This window comes from Hyperoodon ampullatus, assembly GCF_949752795.1.
Source record: "Hyperoodon ampullatus genome assembly, chromosome: 7".
NCBI lineage: Eukaryota > Metazoa > Chordata > Mammalia > Artiodactyla > Ziphiidae > Hyperoodon > Hyperoodon ampullatus.
The window spans coordinates 63,054,977-63,080,446 of record NC_136920.1 but is presented as its reverse complement, the minus strand read 5'-3'; the positions used below and the strand labels follow the sequence as shown (position 1 = coordinate 63,080,446).

At 49.8% G+C, this 25,470-nt stretch overlaps 2 protein-coding genes across 8 annotated transcripts in view; one reads left to right on the top strand and one right to left on the bottom strand.

Moving 5' to 3' along the window:
• Positions 1–1,744: 1,744 nt before the first annotated feature.
• On the top strand, positions 1,745–9,407 carry CYB5R2 (cytochrome b5 reductase 2; the record flags this gene model as incomplete). The annotated part of the gene is given in 11 exon segments (XM_079707811.1): positions 1,745–1,753; positions 1,840–1,983; positions 2,236–2,308; positions 5,070–5,176; positions 5,452–5,581; positions 5,970–6,102; positions 6,202–6,281; positions 7,002–7,087; positions 8,218–8,317; positions 9,236–9,243; positions 9,249–9,407. Coding segments are annotated over 11 exon segments (1,029 nt in total).
• Positions 9,408–19,313: 9,906 nt separating this feature from the next.
• Positions 19,314–25,470, bottom strand: part of PPFIBP2 (PPFIA binding protein 2) — a gene marked incomplete at its 5' end in the record, with an annotated part of 122,057 nt that continues 115,900 nt past the window's right edge. For 3 of the 7 annotated variants that reach the window (XM_079707427.1, XM_079707432.1, XM_079707431.1), the window contains 5 exons: positions 19,314–19,718; positions 20,870–20,935; positions 23,115–23,291; positions 24,277–24,465; positions 25,132–25,257. In XM_079707427.1, the coding sequence (XP_079563553.1) occupies positions 19,650–19,718; positions 20,870–20,935; positions 23,115–23,291; positions 24,277–24,465; positions 25,132–25,257 (627 nt within the window). In that variant the 3' untranslated portion in view covers positions 19,314–19,649. Of the gene's footprint in view, positions 19,719–20,869; positions 20,936–22,574; positions 23,292–24,276; positions 24,466–25,131; positions 25,258–25,470 lie in introns of those variants that run through there. The other 4 variants (XM_079707429.1, XM_079707428.1, XM_079707433.1 and 1 more) reach the window with 2 other exon arrangements.

Here is a 25,470-nt window from a genome sequence, read left to right as displayed (position 1 = left end):
GTGCTCATCTACCCTGGTCCATGACCGACTTACCCTCTCACAGGAGTCTTCCAGTGGAGAGTGCCCTAGTGGCCTTTAAGTGCTCGACCCATGCCCACAGTTGTGGCAAGTATTTCCAAGAACATCAGGGCAAACAAGGCCACATAGAACAGAGATTGAAGTTTCACCCTTATCAAGAACAGAGACTAGGGCTTACGTTGCACACACAAAACAAAGATGTTCTTACCATGTGGTGGCCTGGAGGGCTCCCCGTCCAGTCCATTCAGGCAACCAGTTGTCCAATCTCGCCTCCCCCGTTATCAGAGCATTGGCTCAATTTAGACAACCAACTGTCCAGTCCAGTCTTCTCGGCAGAGGTCTGGCTCCAAGCAGGTGGCCAGGATCCTTTCCCTTAATTAGCCAACCCCTACAACCACCATTGGCCTTATCGACCGAAGTGGGGTCAGCGCCCCCTGTGTTGGGCATCGCCTGGACACTACACCAATCTGTAGCAAGTATCCTTGGAGATGTGCCGGGGTGGGGGGTGTCTTAACCTGGGGAGCACCCCACTTGATTCTTGGCTGCTTTTTGATCTCAAGCTTAATTTAGTAGCCTTCACTGGCTCAGGGATCCAGAATTGGAGCAAACTGCTCAGTTATTTAACTTGCCTTGTTGGCGAGTAAGCCCTGAGTTACCAGACGGAATGGGCCCCCCATTGGATGCCAAAATTTGTTACCGAATTAAGTCGTATGGACCCTGCTCCAGCCCTAACCCAGTGGAGGCCCTCAGCCTTGGCGAGGGAGGTTTTTTTTTCTGTTTGGGTTCAAGGAGGCGAATAACGAAACCCAAGCTGTGATTGACCCAGCACAGTCTTTATTCAGTGGCCAAAGAATGGTGAAGTGGGAACTAAGTTCACAGATCAAATTCTCACCCAGCTGGTGAGAGGGGTTTAACTTTAAAGAGTAAAGACAACCGGAGGAGGAGTGAGATGAGCTATGTGGAGGCATATGCAGTAGTCTACGGGGAGGGGCAGGGCTTTTTCTGAGGGACTGGGGTGCCACCCCCTTTTTATCCTTTTTTGGTCCTTAATGTCAGGTCCTGGCCACCAATAGGTGCATCATTTAATATGCTAATGTAGTAAGATGAGACTCAGGGTGTGTTGGAGGTCAGATTCATTGCCCTGTTGGTCCCAGCTGGTTCCATCTGTTTTTTTTTTTTTTTCTTTTGTGTGTGTAGAGCTTCCTTTTCTTATCTCTGAACCCTTCAAGTTAAAAATATATATTCACTCCTGCTAACGGTGGGCGTTGGTGGGTTTTGAGCAAAGACCTGGAGCAGCTCTGGCAACAGAGGTACTCACCCCACCCCTACCCCTGCCCTAGCCAGACCTGGAAGGGGGGAGTGGAGGAAGCAAGCCCCATCCCTCTTAGCTCAGCAGCTAATCCCCCCTCCCTAGCTCTGTCCCTGGGGGTTGGGGCCCTCATTCCAAATTGTGTACTAGAAGCGGCATCCTCACCCCTTCCACCTCAAGGAGGGGACTGCCAGGGCTTGCACCCTTGGCTGTAGCCAGGATAGAGGCAGATGGGCAGGAAAGGCCTGGTGACATTAGCACTCCTGAGCCATCAGACTGGGAGTTTAAAGCATCCCTCCTTGTCTGATCTGTAGCTGGCCCCTCCCCGCCTCCAGGTCCACCAGAGGCTGAGCCTGCCTTCTAGTTTAGTATCTTTACCTCTGCCTAGTTTCTTTTAGGCACAGTCCGGCTTCATACATGCCTCTGGTGTGGAGCGGGTGCCGCTGGGCCTGAGAGCTGTCCTGCCCGGGGCCGGCAGGACCTGAGGTGCCCTGCTCACATGTGCCTGGTAGGACACGTCCCTGCTCCTCGCCATCCCTGTAATTGGGACCACTGTGCTCCTGTTGGCCCCGAAGAACAAGAACGTAAGGAAGAGACGTCCTATCACCTTACAGCACCCTGAAGCCAAGTTCCTGCTGGCCCTGACTGAGAAAGAGGTGATGGGTCAGCCCTCCCCCTCTGCTGTCAGGAGCAGGATGGGGGGGTGATGTGAGAGGAAGACAAAGCGGTGGGGAATGTGTTGGCTGGGGAGGCCAGGGCAGTGGGATGGGCATTCCATGGCCTCTAGTTTGCTCCCCACTGACACTGTCTGTGTATGTGTGCTGGGAGCTCCTTTCCCAGGCATCTGAGCTGCCCAGCAAAGCTTCCAGAAAGCTGACAGAGCCTGCCTCTGTTTTCTGTTTTATTAGCAAATCAGCTACAACACTCGGAGGTTCCGCTTTGGACTGCCCTCGCGGGACCATGCCTTAGGGCTTCCTGTAGGTGAGTGGAGTTTGGTGTCGTCACCAGGACCTGGGCCTGGCGGGCGCTCTGCTCCTATCAGAAACTCGGCTGAGGTGTAGAGGTTGTCCTGCTACCTTTCCTGAGCCACATACGCTCAAAGAGGTAGGGAGATAGGCTTAGGGACAGTCCATTCCCTTTCTCATTGTTCCATTGGGGCTGACACAAAAGCAGTATCTTAATGAGCATTGAAAAGAACCGAGTCTAGAGTCAGAAGGTCTAAGATCCCATTGCCAGCTCCTTGCTGGGCAATCTTAAGCAAGTCCCTCAACCTCTCTGAGACTCTGTCTATGACATGGGGTTTCCCAGGCCTGTCTGCTACTTGCATTGTTGTGAGAATTAAGTGACTGATGGATGTGAAAATTCAGAAACTGTAAAGTGCTGTGCACTTAGGACAGATGGGAGGAATTGATGTTCCCCTACTGTCACGAGAAAGGCCCAGAAGGTTTGGAGGGGCAGGAGGGGGTTGGTGCCCTTCCCCTCCAGTACGTGGATTCTCAGCAGGGGCCTCAGACGCATGCACGAAAGGAGGGACCCGTTGTGGATATGAGCCCTAGCAGTCCTAGAGTTCCGAGTTATCGCATTTCTAATCTGTACCGCCACCAGGTGGCTGCGTCAGTCTTCGCGCTCTGCTAGGCCCACAGCCTGAAACTCTGTGCTGCTAGTGCTGTTGCCTTCCTGGTGGAGGTCCTCATCCATAACCTGCTTGTCCTGGGTGCATGGGACAAAAGCTTGACGCCACCTCTTCAGGTGATGAAATTACCCACTAGGCAGGCAGCCTGGCCCCTGAGCCTCCTTGCTGCTTCCTCTCTCCCTCTTCATCCATGAGAGCTGGGTGTCAGCCTGCCTTCCAGCCCTCTGCCTGGCTGGTGAGACCAGCCCTATTGGCAAGAAGGCTGAAGAATAAAACCTCTGAGAAATAGAATTTCTTAGAAACTGTCGTGACCCACTCTCTCCTCAGCCCTGGTGTGGGCAGTGCACAGTTAGTGCACAAGGTAATTTAGAGGCTTCAGGGAGAGTCTGCTGTGAAGGCTTGGAGATTGCTCATGCTTGCCAGCTCTGCTGAAATGAAGCTGGTTAGAGATGCAGTCTGCGGGACCAGCCGGGCAGCCCCGTTTTCTCTGAGGTTGCTGCCAGGCCAGGCCCAGGTTGGCTGCATCTGAAAGAGTCTGTCTAAGGTTTCCAGTATCAGATGAGTTCTCAGCAGGAAGCTGCCACTGGTGTTTATTCCTGGGTATCCCTGGTTCCCAGCCAGGGCATAGCCAGAGTCATTGAGCCTGTCCTTTCTTTTTTTTAATTTTATGGAAGTACAGTTGATTTACAATGTTGTGTTAATTTATGCTCTACAGCAAAGTGACACAGTTATATATATTCTTTTTCATATTCTTTCCTATTATGTCTTAATCACAGTATATTCAATATAGTTCCCTGTGCTATACAGTAGGACCTTGTTGTTTATCCATCCTAAGCCTGTCCTTTCTTAACCCAGAACGTTTGCACCTCAGGCTTCAGGGCCCTTCAAAGACTGTGTTTGGCCCCTGCAGTGCCTCCTCCTCCTTTTCCTCCTTCCCTCCCTCCTGCCCTTCTCCTCCTCCTCCTCCCTGGGTCTCTGCTTCTGTCTGCATATGTTCTCTCTCTGTCCTGTGCACACACAGCTTCTACCCCCTCAGGTACTCTGGCTCCGAACTTCCTCTTGCCTTTGTCTCTTGGCATCTCTTGATTGCAGCTTCTGCCCTCACCACTAATTGCCTTAGTCACTGAAGTCTCCCATGTTGGATGCAGCAGAAATCTGAGTGGCTTAGCCCATCATGTGACACTGGATCACGTAGTCATGATCCATAGGTCTCTGGCCACCCTGGTCTGTTCCTGTCTACCCTGGGGGGACAGAATTACATGATTCAAAGTTTCCCTGCCGCCCTTCAGCAGAGCCATGGGCCAGGGAGACACAGTGCTGCTGCTGGAACTCACGGTCCATGGCTGTTTAAATCCTGGAGCCCTGCATACCTGTAAGCCCAGGCCTGCTCCATGCCAGGGAACAGGATACAGATGAGGGAACTGTGATTCATTCATAGACCCCAGTGATACATACAGTTTAGGAAGAAATGACTTTATGAAGGCAACATATTTTGCTTTAAAAAGGAAACACTTTTCTGTAATTTTTTTTTTTTTTTTTTTTTTTTTTTGCGGTACGCGGGCCTCTCACTGTTGTGGCCTCTCCCGTTGCGGAGCACAGGCTCCGGACACGCAGGCTCAGCGGCCATGGCTCACGGGCCCAGCTGCTCCGCGGCATGTGGGATCTTCCCGGACCGGGGCATGAACCCGTGTCCCCTGCATCAGCAGGCGGACTCCCATCCACTGTGCCACCAGGGAAGCCCACTTTTCTTTAATTTTTAATACTCAGCCTCCAACTTTAATTAGCTCTTCCTGTCCCACAGAGCACTTTGACATGGTAAGCCTGCACTGATAGTAGGCTTCCTGTGTGTGAAGCTCACAGCTATGCTGTGATGGAGTCAGAGCAGGTATGGGGTGAAGTGACTTGTCCAGGCTTGCACATGGAGTGATAAGGGCAGGCCTAGGATCTAGGCATCCTGGACTTGGGCTCCTTCCCTCCTTGGCCCTCCTCTCATGCACCCTGTTGTGCTATGCACCCCCTCTGCCACCAAAGCTCAGTCCTTTAGAGAAATCTTTGGTCCTGTTTAGGCTGGGCCCTGCTCAGTCTTAACATCTGGTGCCTTTTCTGTAGGTAACTCTGTTAATCTCTTGGCCAAATTTGATGGTGTGTTGGTGGTCAGGGCTTACACACCTGTGTCCAGTGATGAGGATCTAGGCTTTGTGGACTTAATTATCAAGGTAAATGATGCCTGCCATGTCCAGCTGCCTCACCGCTACAAGCTTGTTCAGGGTGGTGGGCAGAGAAGGGGCACGTGCCCTGGACAGGGCTTCCCAGCGGTGTCATTTAACAGTGAAGCTGTTGACCTAGTGAAGTCTTCAGGTGTTGCTTTAGAGCAACTGTGAGTGCAGAGGATTTGCTCCTCATGGTTTCTGGTAGCAAGTGTATTCTTGAGCTGTGTGTGGCTGTGGCCTCGGGGCTGAAGGTGTGAAAACCATGCTGCCTTATTTTTCAGATCTACTTCAAAAATGTACACCCTAATCATCCAAAAGGGGGGAAGATGACTCAGTACTTGGAGAACATGAAAACTGGGGACACCATCCTTTTTCAAGGGCTATCTGGGCGCCTGTTCTATCATGGGCCAGGTACTGGGGGGTTCACACTGGGCCTCCAGCTAGGAGGAAGAAGATGCCTATGGTTGTTCCATTGTTCTAGAAAGCTCCTCAGATTTGAGTCACATGGACTTGTTCTTGAAGTCTTCATACATTCATTCACACACCCACTTCATGAGATTATAAGCTTCATGAAGGTAAGGGAGTGATTTGGTGTTTCCTCATCACTGTATCTCCAGCACAATGCCTGATGCATGAAAGGCACTTGCTGTTGCTGAAAACTGGAGGATGGGTGGATGGATGGATGGAATGCACACTCATCCATTTGCTCACACACTCATCACTTACTCATTCGCTGCTGTGGGTGAGAGGGCTGTGTGACACTCCATGTTAACTTCAGCCTGCCTTTCTCCTTCCTCAGAAGAAGAGGTGCAGTTATTCCCCCAAGGATGCCCAGGGTCTACTCCCACTTTGGGCCCCGGTGGACCAGGGCTGGCTAAGGAGGCCACCCTGGCTTTCTCCTCTGGTTTAAAATGGCATAGCCACTCCCTTAGGTGGACTTGCTTTCTGGGAGGCCCAAGGAACTCAGTGATGTTTTGCAGGCTCAGTCAAGAGCTGTAGACATCAGAAGTATCCTCTCTGTTTTCGGGGAGGTTTGTGTTCAAACCATACAAAACAAGTGAGCTTGAAAATAAACTGGTCCATCACCTGGGAATGATTGCTGGGGGCACAGGCAAGAGGCTACTGGGGGCTTCATCCACAGGGTGAGCCCTGAGACCTTTCTGACTTCGGAGTCATTTGGTCCTAGAAGGGGTGATGTGAGAGGTTCCTTCCCTGGCTCTTTGAGATGAGGATGCAGGGTCAATGACAGGTCTCGACACTGACCCTGGACGCCCTGCTCCCCTTAACCAGCATGGTGGCTGCCCCACGAGCCCCTGGAGCCTCTAAGGTGAGGCTGAGGGCCAGGCTGGGCAGGCCCACACGGGCCCCCAAGGGCTCCTGGATCCTGTTCAAGCCTGATGCTCCCCATCCCTTGAAAATGAATGCCTGAAAGATGAGAACAAACGTGTAAGGAGAACTGCAACGTGCCAGGCACTATAACGGGCATTCTTTAAACTGTCACATTTACTTGTCATTAAATCTGTTTTACAAATGAGGACACTGAAGAGCTCAGACAGGTGCCTGACTCACCTTAGTCAGACAGTTAGGGAGCTAGACGTGAAATGCAGTCGTTTCAAAGCCAGTGCTTCCATGTGAAAATGAGAAGTGCTTTTGATGGATTGTTACATTAGAAGGGAAAACCAAAATGAAGGGTGGTTCTGCACTTTGAGTTCTGGGGACAGAAGTGAGAGAAGTAATCGGGGCCAAGGAAACTTGCGAAGCTGCTGCAGACGAGGGACTGTGAGCACCAGTGGGGGAGGGAAACCCGGCCTGCCTGCCAGCTGTGTTCCAGGGGTTACACCCATGCTGCAGCTCATCCGCTGCATCACCAAGAAGCCCAGTGACAAGACCAGGATGTCCCTCGTCTGTGCCAACCAGGTCAGTTCTGCTGAGTCAGCCTTGAGCGAGGAAGGAATGTTCCACTGTTTGCTGAGCCGGCCTCTGCATTCTTTTCCTCCCCACTCACCATCGTCATGCTGCTCGGGCGCCTGCAGCTATGGGAGGGCTCACTGGGCTCAAGTAGGGCTGCTGGCAGCCATAGAAGCTGAGTCCAGGCCTGTTTTTCCATTTGTTTTTGTTTTTTAACTCTGTCTCCCCAAACAACCATAAGCACTAAGCTTTCCTTCTTTCTTTAATTCTATGCTTTTCCCAATGTAAAATCATAGATGCCTTGCCCTTAGTGGAAATTTCAGAAAATATGGAAGTATATAAATAATGTACTTCTTCTTTTGTTTGCTCTATACATGCTATATATTCACAATTATATTTGTATATATATATATATAGTTTTTCATTTTTAGTTTTTTTACTCAACATTACCACACAGGCATTTTCTTATTAAAACTCTTTATAAATATTTTCATCAGTCTATATCAAGTCGCACCATCATTACTAAATCTTCTCCTCCATTCAGGTTGTTTTCAGTTTTCACAGTTATAAATGATACAGTGATGAATAATTGTGCCCAGGCTTAGATTATTTTGTTAAACAGAATCCCAGAAGTAGAATTGTTGGGACAAGGATCGTGATGAGTTTTATGGTCCAGGTCTTGTGTGCAGCATCTCTGAGCCTGCAACAGATCTTTTGGCTTTGTGCACTTTCCCCAGCGGAGGCTACAACCTCTATCTCCCTCTGCTGTAGCTCTCCAGTGCCATAGATTATATATATCATGTCATATATCACTGCCTTAGCCCCTCGCATTCCCTGCAGGAGATCCTGGGCCAGTCCGGTTTGCCTTGCCTGGCGCTCAGAGTGGATGCAGGAGCTGGGCTGGGACCCCCAGTGTTCAGACACAGCCTTCCAGCTGGAGGGCAGTCACCCAACGCCTCCCTCCACAAGAGGGCGTTTGTTGTGTCGGAGCCTCAGCAGAACTCTTTGGCCCAGAGTCTGCAGGGAGCACTCAAGCTAGAGTGGGGTGGCTGGGGCAGGAACGTGCTGACCTGTGTGCTGAGTCTGGGGAACAAGCAGGACGCCCTGGAGGGGTGAGGCTCATGTTGCTTCTTTTCTAGACAGAGGAGGAGATCTTGGTGAGAAAGGAGCTTGAGGAAGTTGCCAGAACTCACCCAAAGCAGTTCAACCTGTGGTACACCCTGGACAAGCCTCCTGTTGGTAAGGTCCCCGTTGTCCCCACCGTGGGTCATCTCCAACCCTTAACCCAGTCAGGGGCCAGTCCCTGGGTTGGTTGGTTCTGGGCTGGTTGGCTGAGGCCTTTGACTATGTCTCTACTTGGGAAATGCAGGAATTTGAGGGAGAGAGGATTTGGGATGACCTGCTTGTAAGGGCAGTAGAGGGTAGGTGTCCGATATCTCAGCGGCACTCCACACACTACTGTGAACGTCAGGGGGGACCCTGAGGCCCCGGGCCACCCTGAACACCCACTCCACACAGCATTAGAGCCATCTGATGCCACAGAGCCATCACTCACACTGCCTCCCGTACGGCCACTGACCCTTTCACCCCACACCCCGCACCTCACCTAGGACAGCAGTCCTCATAAGCTGAGCCCCAGCCAGCCCCGGCCGCCACTGCGCACGCTGCCCCCCACAGAGCCCTCACGCTGGCAGGCTGCCTCTCTCACCCAGCGCTGAGCTGGGCCTGCCTCGTCATACAGCTCACTGCCCAGCAGAGGGCGCCACCCAAACGAGCCAGTCCCCAAACAACCACAGCGCCCTCTGCCCGGGACAGCTCCTGCTCACGGCCTCGATTCACACCGCACCCGGGTGCATCTGTCTCACAGTGGCGTTCACCCGCGCCGGTGCTTACAGCAGGCAGACACCAGCCAGGGACTCGGAGCCCCAGCAGTGAGCCTGGGGTCTGGGGTAAATACTGAAAAGGGCTCCCTGGGCCCCCCACGTCCTCTACTCCCAGCTTTCTGCGGAGAGCAGTAGTGCAGATGTCTAAGCCTTGGCAAGTAGCCTTGTGTCCCTCTCCCCGGCTTGAGGGAGGGTGGGCGGGCGGGCGGGGAGGGGGCCTGGGGTCAGGGACGCAACCTGGCCACCGCAACAGCTTTTTTCTGCTTAATCTCAGGCTGGAAGTACAGTCAGGCTTCATTACTGAGGACACGATCAAGGAGCATCTCCCTCCTCCTGGGGGGTTCTCATTCATCCTGGTGTGTGGCCCACCACCCCTGATCCAGAGAGCCACACACCCTAACTTGGAGAAACTGGGTTACACCGAGGACATGATTTTCACCTACTAATGCCTCCCTTCCTCTTAGCAAATTTGCCTGGTCCCGTTCATGTTTCACAGTGAGCTCAGCTTCACCATGTTGTACTGGGAAGTGTTCAAAAGCCCCTCGTAATGCATCTTTGTGTATACTGGCGCTCCTTCCTCTCTTTTGGTGTGGGGCTAAGAAAAAGGCTCAAGAGACTCAAGATAAAGTAGCTTCTGAGGCCTCTTTGCTTGAAGAGGCTTGAAGGAATTCCATTTCAGTATCTTTTCCCATAGTTTAGTGAAATAAAATTCAGTGCAAAGCAGATAGCCATTGAGTGTGGCTCTGTGGGGGACCTGCTAGACAGGTAGAAGGCCTTGGCCTGCCCCACATGTGAATTGGCATTTTGTGTCCTTGGGGGGTCACAATGGTCAAAAATACTGGGGCAGAACTCCAGGAGAATCCAAGGGGGGTCGTGTCAACTCCCAATTTCTCTTTAACCCCTTTCTAGAGTGTTGTTTTTAAGGTCACACCTATCAGAGGGCACAGGCACCCTCCATGTGCACTCTTTCTTCTCTTGTAGGAGACCCTTGAAATGGAAGTGGTGTTAAAAATACATATCAGGGCAATTGTCAAGGTGGGCTCCAAGAATCCTGGACTCCCTGCACTTTACACCACAAATGGAGGTAAGGGGTGCCTCTTTGTTAAGGATCATCTAAATGCCAGGCCCAATTCTGGTGTGGTCAGGTAGGGGTGGTTAGTACAGAAGCTTCTGAAGTTGCAAACAAAATTAGGTTCCTGAGGCTATTCCTTAAATCGTTCATATTTATTGCAAAGGGTATAAGTGTTCACTGTCACCATCTGTTGTTTGTGGTCAGGATGACATGCTGTTGCTTTGTTATCTGTGACTGGATAAAACCACTTCTGCTCTCGAAGTATAGTTGATTTATAATGTCTCAGGTGTACAGCAAAGTGATTCAGTTGTGTGTGTGTGTGTGTGTATATATTCTTTGTCAGATTCTATTTTGTCAGATTCTTTTCCATTATAGGTTTTTACATATTGCATATAGCTCCCTATGCTATGCAGTAGATCTTTGCTATTTTATATATAGTGGTGTGTATCTGTTAATCCCAAATTCCAAATTTATCCCTTCCCTCCCTTTCCCCTTTGGTAACCATAAGTTTGCTTTCTATGTCTGTGAGTCTATTTCTGTTTTGTGAATAAGTTCATTTATATCATTTTTCTAGAATGCACATATAAGTGATATCATATAATATTTCTCTTACTTCATTTAGTATGTTGCTGCAAATGGCATTATTTCATCATGTTTTATGGCTAAGTAATATTCCATTCATCTGTTGATGGACATTTAGATTGCTTCCATGTTTGCCTTGTGTAAATAGTGCTATGAACACTGGGGTGCATGTATCCTTTTGCATTAGAGTTTTCTCCAATATATGACCCGGAGTGGGATTGCGGGAATATATGGCAACCTTATTTTTAGTTTTTTGAGGAACCTCCATACACTTCTCCATAGTGGCTGCAGCAATTTACATTCCGAGCAACAGTGTAGGAGGGTTCCTTTTTCTCTATACCCTCTCCAGCATTTATTATTTGTAGATTTTTTTGATGATGGCCATTCTGCCCAGTGTGAGGTGGTACCCCTTTGTGGTTTTGATTTGCATTTCTCTAATAATTAGTGATGTTGAGCATCTTTTCATGGGCCTGTTGGCCTTTTATATGTCTTCTTTGGAGAAATGTCTATTTAGGTCTTCTGCCCATTTTTTTTATTTTTATTTTTTTGATATTGAGCTGTATGAGCTGCTTGTATATTTTGGAAATTAAGTCCTGTCAGTTGCATCATTTGCAAATATTTTCTCCCATTCTGTAGGTTGTCTTTTTATTTTGTTTATGGTTTCCTTTGCTGTGCAAAAGCTTTCAGGTTTAATTAGATCCCATTTGTTTATTTTTGCTTTTGTTCCCATTACTCTAGGAGATGGATCCAAAAAAATATTGTTGCGATCTATGTCAAAGACTGTCCTGCCTATGTTTTCCTCTAGGAGTTTTATAGTATCTGGTCTTACATTTAGGTCTTTAATCCGTTTTGAGTTTATTTTTGTATATAGTGTTAGAGAATATTCTAATTTCATTCTTTTACATGTCGGTGTCCAGTTTTTGCAGCACCATTTATTGAAGAGACTGTCTTTTCTTTTTTTTTTTTTTTTTTTTGCTGTACGCGGGCCTCTCACTGTTGTGGCCTCTCCCGCTGCGGAGCACAGGCTCCAGATGCGCAGGCTCAGCGGCCATGGCTCACGGGCCCAGCCGCTCCGCGGCATGTGGGATCCTCCCCGACCGGGGCACGAACCCGTGTCCCCTGCATCGGCAGGCGGACTCTCAACCACTGCGCCACCAGGGAAGCCCGAGACTGTCTTTTCTTCATTGTCTATTCTTGCCTCCTTTGTCGTAGATTAATTGACCATAAACATGTGGGTTTATTTATGGGCTTTCTATCCTGTTCCATTGATCTATGTATCACTTTTTTTGCCAGTATCAAACTGTTTTGATTACTGTAGCTTTGTAGTATGGTCTGAAGTCAAGGAGCGTGATTCCTCCAGCTGCATTCTTCTTTTTCAAGATTGTTTTGGCTATTCAGGTTCTTTTGTATTTCCGTATGAATTAAAAAATTTTTGTTCTAGTTCTGTGAAAAATGCCATCAGTAATCTGATAGGGATTGCACTGAATCTATAGATTGCCTTAGGTAGTATGGTCATTTAAACAATAGTGATTCTTCCAATCCAAAAACACGGTATGTCTTTCCATCTATGTCATCCTCAATTTCTCCCATCAGCCTCCTATCAGTTTCCACAGTACAGGTCTTTTGCTTCCTTAGCTGGGCTTACTCCTGGTTATTTTATTCATTTTGTTGCAATGGTGAATGGGATTATTTCCTTAATTTCTCTTTCTGATATTTCATTGTTAATGGATAGAAATGCAACAGATTTCTGTGTATTAATTTCGTATCCTGCAACTTTACTGAATTCATTGATGAATTCTAGTAGTTTTCTGGTGACACCTTTAGTATTTTCTATGTATAGTATCATGTCATCTGCAAACAGTGATGGTTTTACTTCTTCCTTTCCAATTTGGATTCCTTTTATTTCCTTTTCTTCTCTGATTGCTGTGGCTGGGACTTCCAAAACTATGTTGAGTAAAAGAGGTGAGAGTGGACATCCTGGTCTTGTTCCTGATCTTAGAGGGAATGATTTTAGCTTTTCACTGTTGAGTATGATGTTAGCTGTGAGTTTGTCATATATGGCCTTTATTATGTTGAGGTATGTACCCTCTATGCCCAATTTCTGGAGAATTTTTATCATAAATGGATGTTGAATTTTATCAAAAGCTTTTTCTACATCTGTTGAGATGATTATATGGTTTTTATTCTTCGATTTGTGAATGTGGTGTATCACAATGATTGATTTGTGGATATTGAAAAGTCCTTGCAGCCCTCAGATAAATCCCCTTGATTATGGTATACAATCCTTTTAATGTATTGTTGGAGTAGGTTTGCTAGTATTTTGTTGAGGATTTTTGCATCTATGTTCATCAGCAATATTGGTTTATAATTTTTTTGGTGATATTTTTGTCTGGTTTTTGTATCAGGGTGATGGTGGCCTCATAGAATGAGTTCAGAAGTGCTCCTTTTTCTCCAATTTCTTGAAGAATAGTTTCAGAAGGATAGGTGTTATCTCTTCTATAAATGTTTGATAGAATTCACCTGTGAAGCCTTCTGGTCCTGGACTTTTGTTTCTTGGGAGTTTTAAAATTACTGATTCTATTTCAGTACTGGTAATCGGCCTGTTCATATTTTCTATTTCTTCCTGGTTCAGTCTTGGGAGATTGTACCTTTCTAAGACTTTGTCCATTTCTTCTAGCTTGTCCATTTTATTGGCACATAATTGCTCGGAGTAATCTCTTATGATCCTTTGTATTTCTGTGGTGTCAGTTGTAACTTCTCCTTTTTCATATCTAATTTTATGAATTTGAGTCCTCTCCCTTTTTTTCTTGATGAGTCTGGCTAAAGGTTTATCAATTTTGTTTATCTTCTCAAAGAACAAAAGATCTTTGCTATTGTTTTGTCTCTATTTCTGCTCTGATCTTTATGATTTCTTTCCTTCTACTAACTTTGGATTTTGTTTCTTCTTCTTTCTCTGATTGCTTTAGGTGTAATGTTAGGTTGTTTATCTGAGATTTTTGTTTCCTGAGGTAAGCTTGTATCACTGTAAACTTCCCTCTTAGCACTGCTTTTGCTGCATCCCACTGGTTTTGGAATGTTGTGTTTTCATCTTCATTTGTCTCCATGTAGTCTCTGATTTCTTCATTGATCCATTGGTTGTTTAGTAACAACCTCCACATGTTTGTTTTTTCTTGTAGTTGATTTCTAGTCTCATAGCCTTGTGGTTGGAAAAGATGCTTGATATGATTTTAATTTTCTTAGATTTACTGAGACTTGTGGCCCAGCACATGATCTGTCCTGGAGAATGTTCCATGTGCATTTGAAAAGAATGTGTATTCTGCTGCTTTTGGGTGGAATGCTCTATAAATATAAATTAAGTCCATTTGGTCTAATGTGTTATTTAAGGCCTGTGTTTCCTTATTGATTTTCTGTCTGGATGACCTGTCCATTGATGGAAGTGGCATGTTGAAGTCCACTATTATTCTTGTTACTATCAGTTTATGTTAGCATTTGCTTTATATATTGAGGTGCTCCTATGTTGGGTGCATATATACTTACAATTGTTATATCTGCTTCTTGGATTGATCTCTTGATCATTATGTAGTGTCCTTGTCTCTTTTAACAGTCTTTAAAGTATTTTGGCTGATCTAAAATACTGCTACTCCAGGCTTCTTTTGATTTCCATTTGCATGGAATACCTTTTTCCCTCCACTCCCTTTCAGCCTGTATGTGTCTCTAGATCTGAAATGAGCCTCTTGTAGGCAGCAAATGTGTGGATCTTGTTTTTGTGTCCATTCAGTCACTCTGTGTCTTTTTAGGAGCATTTAATCTATTTACATTTAAGGTAATTATCGATATGAATGTTCTTACTGCCATTTTGTTAATTGTTTTGGACTTACTTTTGTAGGTCTTTTTTCCCCTTCTTTTGCTCTCGTGTGACTTGATGACTATCTTTAGTGTTATGTTTGGATTCCTTTTTCTATTTTGTGTGTATTTCTATTATAGATTTTTGGTTTGCAGTTACCTTGAGGTTTTTGTATAGCAGTCTATATGTATACATAATTAAGTTGCTGATCTCTCACTTTCAAATGCATTTTAAATATGCTGCAATTGTACTCTCCCCACCCTCACAATTACTCTTTTTGATATCATATTTTACATCTCATTGTTTTGTTTATCCCTTTCTTATTGTGGATACAGATGGTTTTACCACTTTTGTTTCTTAACCTCCCTGCTAGCTTTGTGTGTGACTGATTTCCTACCTTTACTGTGTGTTTGCCTTTACCGGTGAGCTGTTTCATTACATAATTTTCATGTTTCCTGTAGTGGCCTTTTCTTTTTTCCCTAGAGAAGTTCCTTTAACATTTGTTGTAAAGCTAGTTTGGTGGTGCTAAATTCTTTTAGCTTTTGCTTGTCTATAGTTTTCGATTTCTCCTTCAAATCTGAATGAGAGCCTTGGTGGGTAAAGTATTCTTGGTTGTTTTTCCCTTTCAACACTTTAAATGTATTTTGCCACTCCCTTCTGACCTGCAGAGTTTCTGCTGAAAATTAGCTGATAGTTTTATGGGCATTCCTTCATATGTTATTTGTTGCTTTTCCCTTGGTGCTTTTAGTATTCTCTCTAGCTTTAATTTTTGTCATTTTGCTTCGTGTCTTGGTGTGTTTCTCTTTGGGTTAATCCTGTATGGGACCCTGCACTTCCTGGACTTGGGTGACCGTTTCCTTTCCCAGGTTAGGGAGGTTTTCAGCTATTATCTCTTCAAATATTTTCTCGAATCCTTTCTCTCGTCTCCTTTTGGGACCCTTATAATGCAAATATTAGTGCACGTGATGTCCCAGCAGTGCACATCCTATCCTCATTTCTTTTCATTCTTTTTCCTATTCAGCAGTGATTTCCTCTACTGCCTCATTTTGTCTATGTTGCTATTTGTATTTTTATGTACGTGGTTAGTTATATTTCTCAACCTTGGAGAAGTGGCCCTCTGTAGGAGGCATCCTATGCGTCCCAGCAGTGCACATCCCTCTTGTCACCCAAGCCATATGCTCTAGGGTTCCCCCTAAGAGAGCTGTATGGGTCCTTCTGTTGTGGCAGACTGACCATCTAGGCAGTCTGGGAGGCTTGGTTGAGCCCTAGTCTGGTTGGTTGTGAAACGCTAGGGGCCTCTGGGGCTAGTGCTGGCTCACTGGTGGGTGGAGTCAGAGTCCCAAAGACTCTGGGGCTGCTGCCCACCCACTGGCAGGTGAAGCCAGATCCTGGGGTTAGTGCCAGATACTGGCAGGCAGAGCTGTTTCCTGGGGTCTAGCTGCAGCACCCAGGGACCCCAGAGCTCATTTGTGGAAGGGGCACCAGTTCCTGACACAGCTGAATACGGGGTCCTGTGTGTCCTGAAGGTTGCGTTGGTCTGCTAGTGGGCAGGGCCAGGGCCCAGCTGGTCCCAGGGTAGGGTCTGGCCTGTGTTGGGGAACCAGTTTTCTTGCTTCAGGTGTCTGCTGCCTGGTGGTTGAGGCTGGTCTAGAGGTTTGTGCAGGCTTCCTGGTAGGAGGGGCCAGTGCCTGTCCACTGGTGAGTGGAGCTGTGTCTTGGCCCTGGGCAGGACTGTGTCTAGCAGTAGTGAGCCCAGAGGCAGCTGTGGGCTCTTTAGTCTGTAGGCAGCCTATCTGCTGATGGGTGAGGCTGTTTCCCCACCTAGTTAGTTTGGCCTGAGGCATCCCAGGCATTGTCACCAGTAGGCTGTTGGGCAGGGCCTGTCTTGGAGCTAATGAGCCAAGATGTCAGCTGCCAACACCAACCATGTTCACTCTCCTGAATGCTCCCTAGTATGGCTGCCACCAGTGTCTCTGTCCCCAGGGTGAACCACCCCCACCCCCTAGGAGACCCTTCTAGACCAGCAGGTAGGTCTGGCCCAAGCTCTTATCAAATTACTTTTGCTGTGTGTCCCTGTGCATGTGAGATTTGGCGTGTGCCCTTTGAGTGGAGTCTCTGTTTCCCCTGGTCCTATGGGGCTCCTGCAATTAAGCCCCACTGGCCTTCAAAAACAATTGCTCTGGTGGGGCTCATCTTGCCAGTGCTGGACTCCTGGGCTTGGTAGCCTGATGGGCTCAGAGCTCTTGCTCCTGTGGGAGAATCTCTGTAATATAATTATTCTCCAGTTTGCAGGTTGCCCACCCCAGCAGGGGTTGGGGGGTGTAAATGGGAGTTGATTATGTTGCAAGCCCACCCTTCCTACCTGTTTTGTTGTGGTTCCTTCTTTATGTCTTTAGCTGTAGAAGATCCTTTCTGATAGGTTCCAGTCTTTTTCATTGATGGTTTTTCTGCAGATAGTTGTGATTTTGGTGTGCTCCCAAGAGGAGGTGAGCTCTGGGTCTTTTTACTCTACCATCTTGGCTGCTCTCCCCCTGCTGCTCTTGATTTTATATAATTCTGATAATGAACCAGAAATTCTGTGGGGATTTTGTTCTCCAAGTTACAGATGTGGAAACTGAGGCTTAGAGATGAAATTATTGTCCCCAGGTCATTCAGCCATTAGGTGGCAGGGCTGGGCTTCAAACCTGAGTTTAACTCCAAGTTGTTCGCTTTTTGCAAAAACTGGCAGCGTAGCAGCACTGCTTGAACTTGGTGTCACAGGGTTTCTTACACACGTGTGTGTGCGTTGGAGGGTGGGGCAAAGGGATACAGGAGAGAGAGAGGAACATGGCTTGAGAGCATTCTGTGAAGTACAGCTGTGTAGTGCCCATGGGGTGGCCTAACACAGGACATCTCTCAGATGGCCAGTGGGGACGGGGGCAGGCAGCATCAGCTTAGCCTTTGTCTGCCACCTGTTGAGCTCATCCTTAGTGAGTTCCCTACTCAGAGAAAGATACAATGCTGGGCACTGCACATCGAAGGTCCTACCCTCGTTTTTCTTAAACACCAATCACAACCATGCTTGTCCCCTGCTTTAAACCTCTCACTGCTTTCACTAGTCCGTGTCCGGACACGCTGTGTCTCCAGGATACATTTCAGGAGCCTGGCTTACAAAGCCTTTCTCAATCTGGCTCCAGCTGCCCTCACCAGATTCTTCCTTCCTTGGGCCTCCCCCTCTGACCCCATTCTCTGGCCCACTGGTTCTCAGCTAGAGGTGATTTTGTCGGGAGACATTTTTGGTTGTCCCAACTAGAGGGGTGCTATTGGCATCTAGAGGGAGAGGCCAAGGATGCTGCTAAACATCCAAGAGCACACAGGACAGCCCCCAGCACAATGACTTACCCAACCCCAAATGACAGCAATGCAGAGGTCAAGAAATTCTGCTCTCATCATCCTGGCTTCGGGTACTTCCTTGGATGTGCTGGGTTGTTTCAGGTCCCTCTGCCTGGAGTGCCTTTCCCCACTGGCATACTTGAGGAACCTGATTCATCTTTCAAAATTCAAGTAGCACCTCTCCTTGGAGGCTTTTCAGTCCTTGTCCCCAGCCCTTCATTAAAAATGGCAATTTGCTCTTTGGGGCTGTAGACACTTCTTTTGGAGCATCTGTATCGTTTAGCACACTCTTGTCTGAAACAGATCTGTACTCCCACAGTGGACCATCCCCACCCTCAGGCAAGGACCTTGACATTCATGCCTGTAGTCCCAGTGTTCCTTAGCCCAGAATGGAAGGTACTCAGCCTGCACATATGAGGGAATGAGTGGATGGAGAACTTAGCATCATGGATCTCCTGGGCCATCAGAGGGCTAGGATTGGGTCTTACTTCTGTCTGTATGGGAACCCATCCATAGCAGGTGCTCAGTGAGTTTGTGTTGAGGATAGGTGTGGAAGGGGAGAAAGATGACACATTACTTCAAGGTGAGCCAGGAAGTGCTCGGGCTCAAGGTCAGCACCATGGGACAGAGAGAGACCTCCAACCCTAACAAATACCAGTGAAGGCTTTCTGAAAGAGGCTGGGGCTGTTCTGGACCTCAGCAGGCAGGATTCAGCTTTGTGACAGGGACTAGGAGAAAAATACATTCCATGGGGAGGGAAAGGCAGGAGCACAGGCTAGAGCGTGGAAGGCTGAAGATTCACCTCGGGCTTTTGAACGCTAATCTGTGGTAGTTGTGGAACTGAGTTCTTAGCAGGTAACAGGATGAAACAGTGCTTTGGGAAGGTCCCTCTGGGGATGGGGTGGAGAACACCTGGAGGGGGCTAACTGGAAAGGAAGGGTGAGGGACCAGGTAGGAGACCCACCATGGAAATTAGACGAGAGATGAGGCCAGAGCTAGAGCCGCCACAGGGAGGAAGAAGGGCCATCGCTAAGGGGTTAGGCTGGTTGGGAGGGAATTGTGTGGCCGGTACGTGTGCAGGTACCTCTCCCTGAGGTAGGGCATACCTGAGATGTGTTGCGGTGGAAATGTTGACTTGGGTGCCTGAGGGCCTTCCTCGGGGGGCGAGGAGAGGGGGTTGCTGTTTGAGCAGACTGTTGCCTCTGAGGCTGAGAAGGGAAAGGCTTCGAAGACGCCTCTGCTCAGATGCTGGGAGGCCCCGCAGCCCTGAGACACCACTGCAGACAAGGGTGGCTTGAGGACAGCGGGAAGGGAGTCCGTTACTCCTTCCCTGCTGTCACTCCAGCCAGATTCCTGGGAAAGGAAATACAATACGCGTTTCTGTATGGAAGCAGCCCAGGAGGGGGCTTCCTACCACTTCGCCCTGCTCAGAACATTCAGAATTATTTTTCCAGCAAAGCTTTTATGACTCACAGCCCTTCCCCTTGGGTGTAAGAACCCCCAGCTGTCACCAGGGATGGCGTGAGTCATTGAGTCTGTGCTGGCATCTCATCGCCCTCCCCACAAAAGTGGTCTACAGTCCACGTATAAAAGTACAAAAGGTATAAAAGCTGTGACAAAGAGCACAGCACAGTTGAAAACATGTGGGCCACCTCCTGGACATCTGTTCCACAGCCCTGCTTTGTCCCGTCAGCACCCATGTTGGAGATGCCCTGTAGCCCAGCCTGGACTCCACGGGTGGCCATGGGCCAGCTCCCCATCGAAGCAGACTCAGGCCGTCACACGTGCCTCTCCGGGCTGCCAGCGCTAAGACGGTCATCACCAGTCCTCAGAGTTGGGAGCGGCCAGGCGGGAGTCGGTCAGCAGCTGGTCCTGGCTGAGCATAGTCTGAAAGGACATGGCCGAAGGCACTGTTCAACAGCGTTTTGGTCAAGGCTGCCCTGCGGCCACTGTGTGGGAAGCAGTGGGGCACTGGGTGTGGCCCTGACTCCAGCGCCCTGTAAGTTCCTGGTGTCCCAGGCACCCCACGTGTTGGGTCAGAATAGACAACACCATCAACAATAAATTGCTCCTACCTTTAGAAGTAAAGTTGCTATTTCAAGGCCACCAAAGGCCTATAGAAGTGATAAGGGCAGGGCTGGGTGAATTCATTTCAGTGTGTGAGCCAAGAAAAAAACAAGTTGAAAACAGTGATCTTGTTTGGATTCGGGGAGACCTGCCCCCCGCCCCCTCCTTGACCGTCTTGCCCTTGGATCCAGCCTTCATAACCTGCCTCAGTAAATCAGCAAAGGCCTCAACGGGCTGGACGCTGTGGCTGGTGGGCTCAGTGCTGGGGCTGTCTAGGAGCTGTGAGGCCCTGGAAGGCACAGGGCCTCAACAATGTAAATCTTTTTTGTGACTGGCCTTTTACTGCCAGCTCCGGGCTGCCTAGCAGCCTTGCAAGGAGGATATTAGCCCTGCTTGACAGATAGGGAAGCCAGGGCTCGGAGAGAGAGTGACTTGCCCGAGGTCCCAGACAGGGACCAGGTCAGCCTCCCTCCAGAGTGCCTCCTCTCCCCTGGTCCAAGCTGCTTCATATGGTATGGCTTGTCCCCACTGGACATGCCAGGATGTGCTCACGTGCCTGTGGTGTCCATGAAGCCAGAGGCGCGATAGGAAATATGCGTCTCCTGGATGGAGAGGGCAGAGCAGTGGCCACCAAGCCAGAGGCGAGGGCTGGGCTTTGGGCGGACGAGGCAGGTGACCCAGAGCTGCTGAGCATCTTGGTTTCCTCACCAGCCTTGGGCCTGGGAAGAGGGCCTGAGACCTAGCACACCTTAGCTGGTTTCAGCTCAAGGCTGGCAGCAGGCCAGCAGAGAAGGCCTCTGGGCTGCTTTCCATCTCGGCTGGTTCAGGCTCCAGCCCCATCTGCTGTCCGCCAGCAGAGGCCCTGATGCCACAGGCTCTGGAGTAGGCATGGGGGCTGCCCCAGCACCACCCCAAACGCCCGGGGCCTCCCCAGCACCTGTCCTACTGTGGAGAGAGGGTCAGAGTCCTACCGTGAGGCGGTGAATGTCTTGGGAGAGGAGCCCTATCTGCGTCAGGGTGCCTTCCGAAGGTGCCATCTGTAAAATGGGCAGCAGCCTGGTCAGCACATGTGGACTGAGCTCGTGATTCGCAGAGGTGGCATGCAAGTCCTATCCTGCTCAGGCATGCTCCGCAGGCAAGCAGGCAAGGAGTGAGCCAGGCCCTGAGGAGTGACCGGTGGAGCATATGCTGCTTCTGTCCCTGGGGAAAGGCAGAGCCTCCAGTGTCCCACACCATCACACACACACACTCTCCTTTGTCCCCACCCCGGCGCCAGCACTAAGGGGACACAGGAGTAGGGCACAGACGGGCCCTGTCAGAGCAGCCCTTTAGTACAGGTTCAGTGCTCCAGCTATTTCCAGGAACAGAGGGTGGCAGGGATGGAGGCCTTCAGGATGCTGAACACACTGAAAATTTCTGGCACCAGCAGGACCCCAGACACTGATGCCCCAGTATAGGCATAGCTAGGCATCCTCGAGGAGCTGCCAGGGCGTCCTCACTCCTAGGAGCCTCCCTCCTCTCCTTCTCAGGCAAATGCTGGCCCGCTCCTTCTTCCCCAAACCTACTTGGACATTGTAGATTTGCCCTTTGAGGGCATCGAGTATAATCCATCATTTTATAGGTGGGAAAACTGAGGCCCACAAAGTGATACAGGCCTTGCTTGAGGCTGCACAGAGAACTAGTGACATAACAATTCCATGCAGGGTTTGAAAGCAGGCACATGCAGAGATTCTCCCACCAGGACACGATAAGAAACAAGGGACAAAGCCCACCCTGACTGTGGCTCTAAACTGCAGTGCCCAGGTATCAGCCCCGGGGAGCACCTGTCATTCAGTGGTCCCGGCCCTGGGATCAAACAGCAGCCATGCCAGCTGGCAAGCCTGTGCCCTTATCTCTTGCTGGCTGGACTTCAGGGGAGGCCGGGAGGCCATGGCCTGAGACTGATGGTAGTTTAAGAAGCAAATCTTCACATCGCCTCCATCTGGGACAGAATCAGAGTGTTCAGATTGGGGTCATGAGGCCCTGCCCCATCCGCCAGACAGCTATGATGCTGCCGTCGTGCTTCTGCAGACGAGGCCCGGGGACCCAGTAGAGCCAAAAGCTGCACTGGGACTAACTGGGATCTCATGAGCAGGAGCCCAGACCGGCAGGCGTGTCCCTCCCTCTGTCCTTGGCCAGGCCTGTCTGGAAGACCCATTGTCAGTTAGTCAGCCTCTAAATCAGGAGGACAGGTCTGTGCCAGCTCCGCCAACACAGACCAGCCCCCACGGGCCCAGCACACACGGTCAGTCACAGCAGAGCGGCACAACACATGAAAGAACAGAGGGCCTTTCCAGCAAGGCCGCCTGGTCTCCCCACGCCCCCTTCACTAGGTGGCCCATCCCGCTGGAATGAAAACCAACTTCGGGGTCTGCACGACAGACGTGACCTCCAGCCAGGATGTGAGCCACAAAGTGCCTCTGAGCTTCACACCGGGCAGTGGAGCCTGAGGCGACACCACAGACTCCAAAGGATGGGGGTCCCTCCTTGCTCCAGCCCCCTCACCCAGGACACCCACAAATCCTGACCCAGCTCAGCAGCGTTGACTCTCGAACTGCAGGATGAGCAGCACTCCATCTCTAGATGCGCCCAACTCACTTGCCTTGACAAGATTAAAGATATGCTGTGCAGTTTGTTTTCTACATAAATATAGGGTTTATTACCAGAAAGAAGCGGCCGCCTCTGAAGGAAGGCACAACAGTTCCACTGTCACTGGGGCAGAGGTTCCTGCTGCTGTCCCTTCAGCCTCAGCCAGAACTGTGGTCACAGGCCTAAGGCACTTGGGATTGCCCTCAACGGGGGCGCAGCCGAGGGGCCTGAGAGCTGAGCCTCTCGGGATTGTCCGTGGTCTCTGGACCTGTGTGCAATCTCAGGTGTTGCCACTGGTGCTGAAGGTGGACATTCAGACTTACTGAAAACGTACAAACATCTTTATGTCTTTCCTCCTGAGTCCCCAAGGCTGGCCCCTTAGCAAAGATGCAGCTCCATACCTGGCCACCCTCAGGATTTGGAGAAAGACTGGCCCACGGGTACACAATGGCTGGAATGTTTTCTGCAAGTCATGCACATACAGAGGGGGTGAGTTGCAGTTACATGGTGACACACACGGAGTTACTGTGAGCTCTCAGGACACACAAGACAGTACAGGTGACAAAGGCATCAGCTAATCTGTCCCACCTGGTCCAGCCCATCCAGTTCAGGGGCATCGAGGGGGCTGAGGCCCTGGTAGCCAATACAGACCCTGTGACTGTCACCGACACTGTTGCTGGGCTCCACTGGGCAAATGTAGTCTGTCGATTCATCGAACTTCTTTTTTCTTATGTTTCCAAAATGTGAGAATCCCAGTTTCCTTGGCTAAAACACAGCAGATACAAGACTATGAGAAAGAGACTATCAAGCTAGTGTGCAGCTAGCTACTACTGACAATACATTTTAGAACAGGCTGACGAGGAAAGGAATAAGGCAAACTGCTTCTAGAAAAACTCTTAACAAAATAGAGCTCCTGTAAGCAATTGCCCTTCTGGGGAAAAGCCAACAGGTAAATCATCATGAGCAAGCAGAGCTGCTCCTCCAAGACGCTGTGCCTGAAACTTTTGCCCTGCTGTCCCACTAGTGATGTTCACATTGCCCGGGGGAACTGGGGATTCCCAGAGGCTGCCACAGTCTGTACAGAGGCTGAGCTCAGAGGACTTGGTATCACACGTGGAGCACTCCCTGCCTTCTGTTCACAGCACCTTGGGAAGCCACATGGACAGCCCTAGGTGGCCCTTCCTCCCTGGCTCCAGCTTTGTCCTGAGTTGGCAGGACAGCTCAGGCAGGTGGAATGGGCTTTGTGGGATTCAGAGCCCCAGTGAGCGGCGCTGGTGCTTGGATGACCTCGGGACCTCTGGATGGCTGTGTGCTGGCCACCTCCACAGCACAAGGTGACCACAGCTGGCTACCCACAGGGACACTCCTTATGTTGGCAAGACAGCTTAGACCAGGACCCCACATGGCATGTGGAATGCAGATGGGTCTGACCAAAGGGAAGCCACATTCGGGAACTTGTCTGCTTTGCACAGCGAGTCTAGGCAGCGTTGGGAGAGAGGACCCAATGCTGCTTGTATGTCATTTCTGTGTAAAGAAACCGGCACACCCTTGGACTCAAGAGTGGCCGGGAACTGGGCTAACAAAAGTAACAAAATCAAACTGAAGGAGAAACCAAGGCAGAAGTCAAGAGAGCCTCCTTGTCCAGGTAGCCCACTTGGGTTTGGCTCCAGGCACTGGGTCAGCTGCTACACAACTCAAGGGCCAGAAGGCAGGCCCCTGTGGCCACCCCAGAAAGGGCCTGGCAACTCACCCGGACTTTGGCTGTGGTGGTCAGTGGCATGTAAGCAGGTGAAGTCATTTTCTCTCGCTTCTCCTGCTCAGCCTCAGGGCCAATCAAGGCATTGAATTTGGTGGTCAGGTGGCGCCTGAGGAGTGTCTTTTGTGGTGGGATATTGAGAAGCATGGCCAGCGTGTCCCCAGTGAAGCGTGGCTCCAGGATCTGAGAAGAAACCACAGACAAGCCACCCAATGGCGACCACCAGTGGCTCTAGGTGATGACACTGAGAAACAGGCCCCCAGGAGCCCGGGTGGCCCCAGGGCAGGGGCTGAGGCTCATCCACTTGTCCTGTGTCCCCCTCCCCTCTGTCTCCCTGGCACAGGGCCTGGCTCTGTGACCGACCAGCAGAGAGCTGTGCCCTCTTAGATAAGGCTGTCTCCCAGCGTCTACTCTGGAGGACATCTGAGCCACCCCTTCCTCCTTTCCCTGCTGGCTTTGCCACTTGACAGATGAGTGCTGATGCAGATCGTATCATGACAAGCAGAAAGGTACATTTTGGTGGCCTCCCCCTCCCTCCCAAGTCCTGTGTTCCTCCAGCAGCAGCTGGAGCTGCCTGGTTAACAGGCAGTTCTCATGCAGCCTCTTTTTCCTGGACTACTCTGGGTCTGTGGCTCAGGAAGTCTTTCCAGAAGCCATCTTGTTTGCATGAAATCTATTAATTCTCAGCCACAAATTATCAAATTCTACTTTGAGACTTCAATTTATGCAAGGGGTTCAGATGAAGTATCAACATTTCTTACTGGGATGCCTGTCTAGCCCTTAAGACATCAGTTTCTGGATACCCCAGGTGTCACTGAGGCAGGTGGACCAGCCCAAGGAGCCACTCACAATGAGACCTCCGTGGACGCCACTCCCACGAAGGTTGGGCGCATATTCCGCCAGGTCCACGGACCGCAACCATTCCATCACCCTGTGGTTGGACCACTGCACAACTTCTGAAGGAGAAAGGTTACTCTGTAAGAGAGAGAAGGAGAGTGGAGAAGTTAGGCCTACAGGTCCCACCAGGGTCCTCTGTGGAGCCAGTCCCTGTGAGTAAGCCGGCCCCGAACGCCTTGCCGAAGACAATCCTTACGCCTACAGACCCAGGCCTCCAGGCCAGCTGGCTGAGAGCCCTCCCAGTTTCCAAGAAATAAAGCTCTCACTGAACTTGCATGATCTTCTACACTG